A 9,345-nucleotide genomic window follows, 5' to 3' on the forward strand; every position below is an offset into this window, starting at 1 on the left:
GGTCTAGGCTCTCCGTGACCGGGGGAGCCCACGGACGCATCTTGCCCATAACCAAATGGTATGGGTGGCCCCATGGGTCCCGGTCCAGAGAGCCGAGGAGCTCCTTCCACGCCTTGGTCTTGGCCTTCCTGATGGCGCGCTGAAGGGACTCCACCTTTTCGCGGTAGAGTCCCCACAGCGACGCCTCTCCCGCCTCGTCGTGGACCCTCCTTCGGCGGGCTCTGGTGTACCGGCGCCGGGCAGCAACGCAATCCCTTCGCATTTCTGCGATCTGGCCCGACCACCAGTACGCCGCTCCCCTACAGGGAGGCTTGGCCCGGGGCATCGCGCAGTCACATATCGACTGTAGCTTACCCCGGAACCACTCCGCCTCCCTCTCCACGTCCGCTTCGGGCCCAGCCGGAACTTCCGGCCAGGCCACGACGAGAGAGGCAGCCACCAGGGCGTCCTCGTCAAGGCGCTTGTGCGCCCATCTCCGCAGTGGTGTGAGGCCACCGGACAGTGCGGGACGAGGGCAGTGGACACATCGAATCGGATATATCGGTGATCCGATAATGTCCCCACCTCCTCCTCCACCCCGACACGCTGCGCGCGCTCAGAGGGGAGGCCCAAGTCAGATCGACTATGGACCGCCCCCAGAACCGCACGCAGGTGTGGGCCGAACCTCGGTTGACAAGCTGGAGGTCCAGCCCCGCTGCCCAGTCTGCCACCGCCAGGCCCCTCGCGTTGGCCTTGCGCGACGCCCACATTTCGTGGTGGACGTTGAAGTCCCCCAGAACCAGTACCGGACGGGGTGCAATGCGGGAGACTAAGTCCCGCAACCCGTCCAGGTACTCCTCGTACTCCGGGAGAGGCCAGCTGGACGGGACATACACCACCACCACCGCGAATCCACCCCATTCAACAGCCACGAATTCCCGCCCAGCAGCCAATGCTCTGACGGGCGGGGACCACGGCTGTCTTCCTGCCGCGATGGCCACGGAGCCCCCGGGGTCCCCGATCCAACCCGGATTGTTGATGGGGACCCCGTAGGGCTCCGCGACCACCGCGATGTCCATCCCCCATTCGACCAGAGTTTGGAGGTTCAGATTTACTTGCAGCACTCTGAAGGTGCTGCCTTTTCAGTGGGCTCCTCCCCGCCCGTAATTACCTTGGGGGTGGTGTCAACGGCCACGTCCGTCTCCATGGGCGTGGGAGGATTCCCCGCGACCGTGTTCGCGGGCTCCACCCGAGCGGAAGACCAGCCCACCTGGAGCCGTCCGGAAGTGACGACCTTCCGCGCAGCCACTAGTGGGCATCTGGCCCAACAAGCCCCCATCCTGTAGGGGTAGAACCTTATCTCCCCCACCATCACCTCTGCCCCGAGGCACTCCCCGGCAAGGGCGACAGCTGTCACCACCTCAGGGGTGGTGACGCTATCGTCCAAGCCAGAGATCCGGACCTCGACCTTCTTTTGTGGGCGGGCGATCTTGATATCGTCCCCGCCCACAATTTCTGCCATTTTCGCAGCAAGGGCGTCAGCCTTTGCCGCGCCTCCCTCTCCGGGTATCTCGAGGATCATGGCCCCGGTTATTGCCCTCCGGGGCCCGATCGTCGATATCCCCAGGTCGCTCAGTTTTATCTTCGACTTGGCGTCGCTTATAACTTCCGCGACCTTCCTCTTCCCCCCGGGCAGTACGGTGACTACCATTGCCGTTGTCCCGGGGGGTCTAGGTGGGCGCACCTTTGGCTGTGCTGCCTCCTTCCTCTTCTGTACAGGGGGAGCGGCAGTGGCTTTCCTTTCCGCACGCAGCTTCTTTCTGCCCACAACCTTTGACCACGCCTCCTCGGGGGCGGGTGTTTTCGCCTGTGTTATCTGCGTCTTCTTCTCTTCTACAACAGTCTCCTTTGCCGGAGACTCTGTGGCGGCGGTTTTCTTCTTGTTTTTCTTCTTCTTCTTCGGCGCTTCCGAAGAAGAGGAAGTGGCTGGTGGCGGTTGAACCGCCCCGTTGCTTTTAACCTCTGGGCCTGTCTCGCTAGAGGCGGGAGGTGTGACCTTGGCAGGGCGGAGTTCGTCTCGCAGGGCGGACATTTTGGCCTCCACAATGGAGGCCACCGCCTGCAGCAACTTTTCCTCCCGACTTTGTGCAATGTCGGGAAGCTCCTCCTTCTCTGTCCTTATCGGAAAAGGCTCTATGGCTCTCCTCGTCGCCACCCTCCGGCTTTGAGCGCCTCCAACTTGCGGCCTTGCTCCGCAATCACCTCCGCTAACCGCCCAACCTGGGCGGTCAACTCTTCCACAGTCTCGCGGAGCTCGGCATTTTCTCTTTCCAGCACCGAGCTGGGCGCCGTCGATGTCGTCCTTTTTCCGATTTTCCCAGCGTGGGTCCGGCACAAAATATCAAACACCTACATATCGGTGAGACAACACTAATGCAAGAGAAAAACTTTTTTTTTGTTTTGCTGATAAAAATTTTACTAACATATCCATGATTTTTTTCTGATTATAATGAGACCAAACACGGTATAATTCGGTTTAAATTTAGTTACTTAATAAGAAATTCCACACATACATATGTACACACACACATAATTACGCCCTCCCTATAAATAATTAATACATATTTACATACATCCACACTTTATTATGTCTTTACTATATCTATTAAATGTAAGACACCTAAAAAAGAATACATATAAGGATTTACAAAATATTATGGAAAATTCTAAGATGATACATAATTCAAAAATATATGTGCAATTATAAGAAATTAAATAAATTACAGGATATTACAAAGTTATACAAAATTAAAAAACTACAAAAGGTCAAAAAATTCAAAAGAATTACTAAAATTAATGAAACTAACAAAAAATTACGAAACTACAACTTGCACCTATTTATAATTATACAGAATGTTAACGGATTCACTAGTCCGCATAGAATAGGATTTAAATTCTATTTAAAAAATTGAATGTCATCTTCATTTCCCAAAAAATAATACAAACACAAAAAGTTCACATACGTTGTTATATTATTTGCAAAAAATAGTATCACTTTTTCTCTTTAATTTTTTTCACATACTCATCAAAAACGCTGACAAGTAAAATTTTTATCATATTAGTAAATTATAATTGTTCGCAAACTGCTTGTGAAGAGTCCTGAGTAGTGTAAACGTTAGTATAATAGTATACTCCTATGTGTATTCTTATGTGTCCTTTAAACTCGTCAGAGGTCAAAATTCGTTTCTTCCTATTCCATAACGGATCAAAGGCAATGCCGCTTACGAACCGTTAGTCTGAATAAGAGTGGCCCGTTCGAGAATAACCGGGTAGGTTCAGTTCTAGTACTGTATAACGGTTCCTTTTTGGCACAGCTGTGAGATCCTTACAAAAATGGTGTTACATTCTGTAGATGTAAACAGTGAAATGAACGTAGAAAAACGCAGCGGGCAAAGGAAGATTCACAAGCCCAATTGACACAACCAAGTTTTGTAATAATATCGTATTTGGTATCATTTTAATCAGGAAAATCTCACCAATATTTTGATGAAATTTGTATTAACGAAAAATTGAAAATAACAAACTTTTGTAGTTTTGTTAGTGTTGTCTCACAGCATGCCGCCACCGAATGCGATAAAGAGATGCTGCGGCCATGTTACATTAGTCGCTTGCCTGGTTCAAGGGTGGTCCCCCCTTGTGGTGGGGATAGACCATGAACCGTTATCGTGTAGATCCCAATGAACTCTTATAGAATCTTTACTGTAGTCACAATACTCGGATAAACAGTGTAGCGAAACTTTCGAAATAAAAGGTTTACACGCCATAACATTTGTATATGTCGAACAATCATAAAAAAAATCTTCAAATATAAATATAATTATTACAAAATGAAGACCTATGGTTAGAAAGAATAACGTAACAGTTTTTTTTTTATAACAGGCTGCAATAAATTTGATAAGGGAACGGTATTTGGGTGAAATATCACCGGAAGGATTTTTTCGTTTCTCTTTTTTTAAAACGTTACTACAGTGCATATCATAAATATACCAACCCCTTAAAATTTGATTAATTTGGCGTTCAGGAAATAAATTACGCCATGGTATTGCTTCTTATTGCTAGCTACTGTCATAAAAATAAATATTAAGAATAATACCGTTAATTTATTCTAATAAGAAGCTGAAAAGATGAAAATGCTGTTTAATTAGTGTTTCATAAATATACCAACCGTTAATAAAAATCCTTTTTTCTTTTTATTGTGAAGTACAGAAACAGAAATTTTAGTAATTTATTACATTTCCACCACCACGTATTATATGAAAAATACGATTTTGCATGCTTGTAACGAGATTTTTTATCATATTTTCTTCTATACTGTTCGAAGCTTCACCAATTGCAACTTTTAGTTCCTGTACATTTGTGTACTGATGATTATTTGCAAAAATCCGTCAAACTAATATTCCCCACAAATTCTCTATAGGATTCACATCAGGAGAACGTGCAGGCCATTCTGAAAGTGGAATATTATTTTCTAAAAACCAGTGTAAAGTATGGGCTGATTTGTGAACCGGGGCATTGTCTTGCATAAAAATGAAATTTTCATCGTTCTGATCTGTCCAAAAGTAATTAAGTAATTTTCTAAAGTGTCTGTGTACCGAATACTGTTCATTTTGCTCGAAATAAAAGCTATAGAACTTCTTCCACGTGCTGAGAAACATGCCTAAATCATGACCGAACCGCCACCAAAATTGCGTTTAGAGAAATACTTCTTGTTTGCGTAAGTCATACCAATAAGAGATAAAATCTATCTAAATTAAATTTTTTTCATCGCTAAAAGCAACCTAAAAACAAATTTTAATTTATAAAGTGTATCATATGTAGCGTCCCAAAACACCGTAATTCTTCGTTTGAATTTCCCGGGGTCGTAAATCCCGGTTACACCTTCGTGCCGGTGCTTGGAAACGCTGACTCGCGGCAAAGTGAATCTTATTTAGAGGAAGTAAATCACAACACGTTTTCGAACTAACAATTAATGTATTATTCACTAAACAAATGGTTGAATTGTGTATGTGGACGCGTTTGTCTATCTAACCGTGTTTCTACAAGTGTACCTTTAGGCGTGTTCTCAAAGAGTGTCTGCCGAGGGTGAAAATTTCCGTGTTTTATAGTATGGAGTTGTCTACATTGAGTGTGGTGGTAGAAAGTGTAAAGTGAGACGTATGATGTCGAGCGACCATCGGTCTGCGGCGGCCCATGTGGCGCGCACGGCGCCACAGGAGACTCAACGCGAGTCCCTTCAAGACGAAGAAACACTCGAGCCGTTTCGCTTCGGCAACCGCGGTCCCGCTTCGGTTCCTCCCGGGATTTCTTTGTCGAAGGCCTTACTGCGATATTGTAACACGGTTCCGCTGTTGCCATGCGGCTCGGCTACACACTTGTCCTGCTGGTCTTGCGTCGCAACAGTCAACCGCCGAGAGTCGTACGAGCGACAGTAGACACACCGCCCCGCCCCGTGAACAAAATACTTCAAGCAAATGAAAGCTAATCAGATCCACCATTCAGAGATCGCACCCATGAAACAAAAACCGCTGCGTCCTGGTGCCTGGGACCGAACATCATACATTTCGCAAAAGAAATATAAGCCTTTTCCCAATTTCTGTTCATGTTGGCTTTAGTAAACGAGAATCTTGCTTTCTTGTCTTCGTTTTTTAATCTTGGTGCCGGTATCATTTTTACTCTAATAACATGCGGTGTTCTTACTTTTCGAAACATTCAACTGACATGCGTTCTTTATTTGAATCAATGATTTAGTAGAAATGGAAGCGGCTCGAAGTATTTTTCATTCATCTCGAGGAGACAGCTTCTTTGGTCGACCTGGATGCTTCTTTTCACCATGATTACGTCTTTTAGTGACGTAGTCCGCAATTGCACTTTTCGAACGCCTAACCTTTTCCGCAATGTAGCCGTATCCTCTACCTTCAACACGAAAGGCATCATCATCGTCTTTTCTCTTTCAGAAACTTCTTTTCCTCGTGGAAGTAAATCTGCTTTGCTTTTTAACCTTTTTAAGCGGCACATTGTAAACACAATTCAGACTGCGAGACGTACGCAACGAACGTGTCTTTCGTCGCTGTCGATGCCGCGGCGGACCGATACGAATGGCTGTCCTCGGAAAGCGGGGAGACACTTGAGATCCGTTCCGAGGGCAGCCAGGGTCCCGCCGACCGACGACGCCAAGGGAGTCAACCGTCGAAAGTCGCACGAGCGACATCAGACATCTCGTCTGGGGTTTCTAAATAAAAGATTTCAAGCGCGAGCACGCGTACGTTTATTCTCCCGTCACCCACAGACTCTTACAAGGAAAGGTCCTGAAGTGTAACTTTCAGATTTTAACGATCTTTGGCACAATGATAGAGCTTGAAAAACTGAAGCCACCGATATCCGGTTTTGGGCGCAGATGGTTAATAGTTTACGAGATATTTAACATTAAAGTTTTTTACCTGTGTTTATCTTCTAAAGAGTAGGTATTTATTACCAGAAGCGGTCGTGGTGGGGTTGGTAAGACGTCTGGCTGGAGGAAGAATGTTCTTTTTTGTCGCGGGTTCGAGTCCTGCTGGAGTGATGTTTTCAAGATATTACTTTTTTTAAATACACGTGTATGTATTCCACCATATATAACTACCCTTCGAATATTTTTTTTTTGAAACACTGCAATTTAATTGTTACTATAATCATAGGATGTACATAAACACGGATGGTATTTATCATAAAAGCATTCAAAGCATAAAAAGTGCAAACACCATGTACATCGTATAAAAGCTCTTTTATCACAGTCACAAGTTTTTGTGTTTAATTCATTTGGGAATGCTGCTTGGTTTACATTAATTCCAGTTCGATAATGAAGAATGTGCGAAGGAAACGGATCCTCATGACAACATACACTACCGGCCAAAAGTTTAGAATCACTACGTAAATTAAGAGAAACAGGATATTTCTAAGAAAAATTGAACGCCTACAAAGTAATTGAGGAAGTTTTATTTGTCAAAATACTTATAAGTAGAATATTTTACATTTTATATTATTTTTTATACGAAGAAATAGATACTTTTCTTTAAATTGCCTTTTCATAAAAAAAACCGTCCTTACTTCTAATGACAGCCTGACATATTCTGGGCATCCTGACAATTAGTTTTTCGAGTATTTCTAACTTTAAACTTTTCTATGCTTCTTATAGTAGTTGCCAAAGGTGTCCTTTCGATGTTGGACAGTGCAACCGGATATTCCGATCGAGCTCTTCCCACAAAAATTCTATCAGGTTCAAATTCGGTGATTGTGCTGGCCATGTCATATTTCTCAAGACCTGCTGTTTCGTATGACTTTAGTAGACTTAGAGTCAACGGACAGATTTTGATTCAACAATCCGTATATTTCTAACAATCACTAAAGATTACAATGCTTTGCTAACAATAAACTTCAGCGTAGCTCGCTGTGTGACTGTCCACGTTCTGAAGCACCGGGCCGTGGTGATATACGGATGCGAAACGTTGCAAAAACGTTGAAGCGTTTTCGATGATTATGAACTGGCGACGTTTCCGACAAGATGGAGAATAGTAATACTACTCTTCGCCGCGGACCGTCGTCCGGCTTTTATACCCCGCCGAGGAATCGCCACCGACGACCCAGATTGGGTATTTTCGAAAAGGATCGAGCCAACGGATCGATCATCGGTGAACGATCGCTCGGCGAGGTTGTTGCCCCAGTGACGTAATGTCTGCCAGTTGAAGGGAGACAGGCTGATGGAGTTCATTGCTCCGCGGTGACAGTTGCCGGCGTCTAGCCCAGACCCAAACATTCGACTCCGTGTGTGAGTGAATGTGTGTGCCCGGGGATTAGACGCCGGCGAGCTAGCTAGTTTTTGCCGGAGCCTAACGACTCCGGCAAAAACTCTCCCCGGCAACCGTCACCGCGCCCGGTTTGTCAAACTGCTTTTGCAACATTTCCGCCCGCCTTCGGCTGTTGCCGAAATGTAACTAGTGAGGGTCGTCCGATGGATGCTGTGGGAGGAGTACCAGCTTCGTTACGGGCCTCTTCATGGTGTTGGTTGACGTTCGGAGGGTGACCACTCTGACCTGGTTGTCCGGTCCCGGATGCACATGGAGCACGCGGGCTAGAGGCCAGCGCGAGGGTGGAGTCGTTTCGGAGGTGACCAGACACAGGTCGCCGACTTTGAGAGGCGGTTTGGAGGTGGTCCATTTGGAACGGGTTTGGAGCTGATGGAGGTACTCCTGTCTCCATCGAGTCCAAAAATGCTGCACCTTCTGCTGTACCAGCTGCCACCGGGATAAGCGAGACGTCGGCACATCCTCCAGAGACGGTTCTGGCAATGCCGTGAGTGGCCCTCCGATCAGGAAGTGTCCTGGCGTCAGCGGGCACATGTCTTCGGGATCGTCCGACAGCGATTGCAGTGGCCGAGAGTTCAGGCACGCCTCGACTTGGCAGAGTAGAGTCGTCAGTTCTTCGAACGTGACCGGGGTGTCGTTTAGTACTCGGCGCAGGTGATGTTTTACCGGCTTGACCGCAGCCTCCCACAGTCCACCGAAATGGGGTGCTCCGGGTGGATTGAATTTCCACCATGGTGGCGAGTTCGTGAGCGATGACCCTGCTCTCGTTCGATGCCGCTTGAAAAAGACGACGCAGCTCTAGCCACGCCGTCCGACGAATCGGTTGAACGCTGCGATGAATGCATCTGTGGAGTAAGAGGATACAGTTTCGAGGTGGACGGCTCGCGTGCTGTAACATACGAAGACGGCTATATATCCTTTGGTAAGACGGTATCCTCGTCCAGGTTTGGTTTTGAGGTGGAAGGGTCCCGCATAGTCCACCCCGCAGTGAAGGAAAGGCCGAGATGGAGTGATTCGGTCTTTCGAGAGGTCGCCCATCCTTGAGGTCACCAACTCCGCCCGCCATCGGGTGCAGCGCAAACAGCGTGAGATGCAGCATTTCACCAGCTGGCGCCCCCACGGAATCCAGAATCGTTGACGAATTGTCCCTAGCGTTAGATGCACTCCTCCATGTAGAGTGCGAATGTGATGAGTGTTGATCTGGAGCTCCGTGAAGGGGCAATCGGGCGGTAAGATGATCGGATGCCTTTCGTCATAGGGCAGTAGAGCGTTTTAAAGGCGGCCACCCACTCTCAGGAGGCCGTCGGAGTCGATGAGCGGGGCCAGTCGGAGAAGCTGGCTCCGTGGATGCACCGGACGGTTTTTATGCAGGTCAGCTATTTCGCGTTGGTAGGCGCAGTGTTGCGACACCTTTATCCACTGGAGCTCGGCGCAGTGGATCACCTTTAGGCTCAGCGTGTTGTGGGCG

General features: G+C 47.4%; 1 protein-coding gene across 1 annotated transcript; it reads right to left on the reverse strand.

Moving 5' to 3' along the window:
• Positions 1-664: 664 nt before the first annotated feature.
• LOC108577850 lies at positions 665-1,058 on the reverse strand (the record flags this gene model as incomplete). The annotated part of the gene is made up of 1 exon (XM_017941064.1): positions 665-1,058. A coding segment is annotated over exon 1 (394 nt), but the record flags the coding sequence as incomplete, so codon positions are not given.
• Positions 1,059-9,345: the final 8,287 nt, after the last annotated feature.

The sequence above is a fragment of the Habropoda laboriosa genome, unplaced genomic scaffold (genome assembly GCF_001263275.1).
Source record: "Habropoda laboriosa isolate 0110345459 unplaced genomic scaffold, ASM126327v1 scaffold944, whole genome shotgun sequence".
Taxonomy (NCBI): domain Eukaryota; kingdom Metazoa; phylum Arthropoda; class Insecta; order Hymenoptera; family Apidae; genus Habropoda; species Habropoda laboriosa.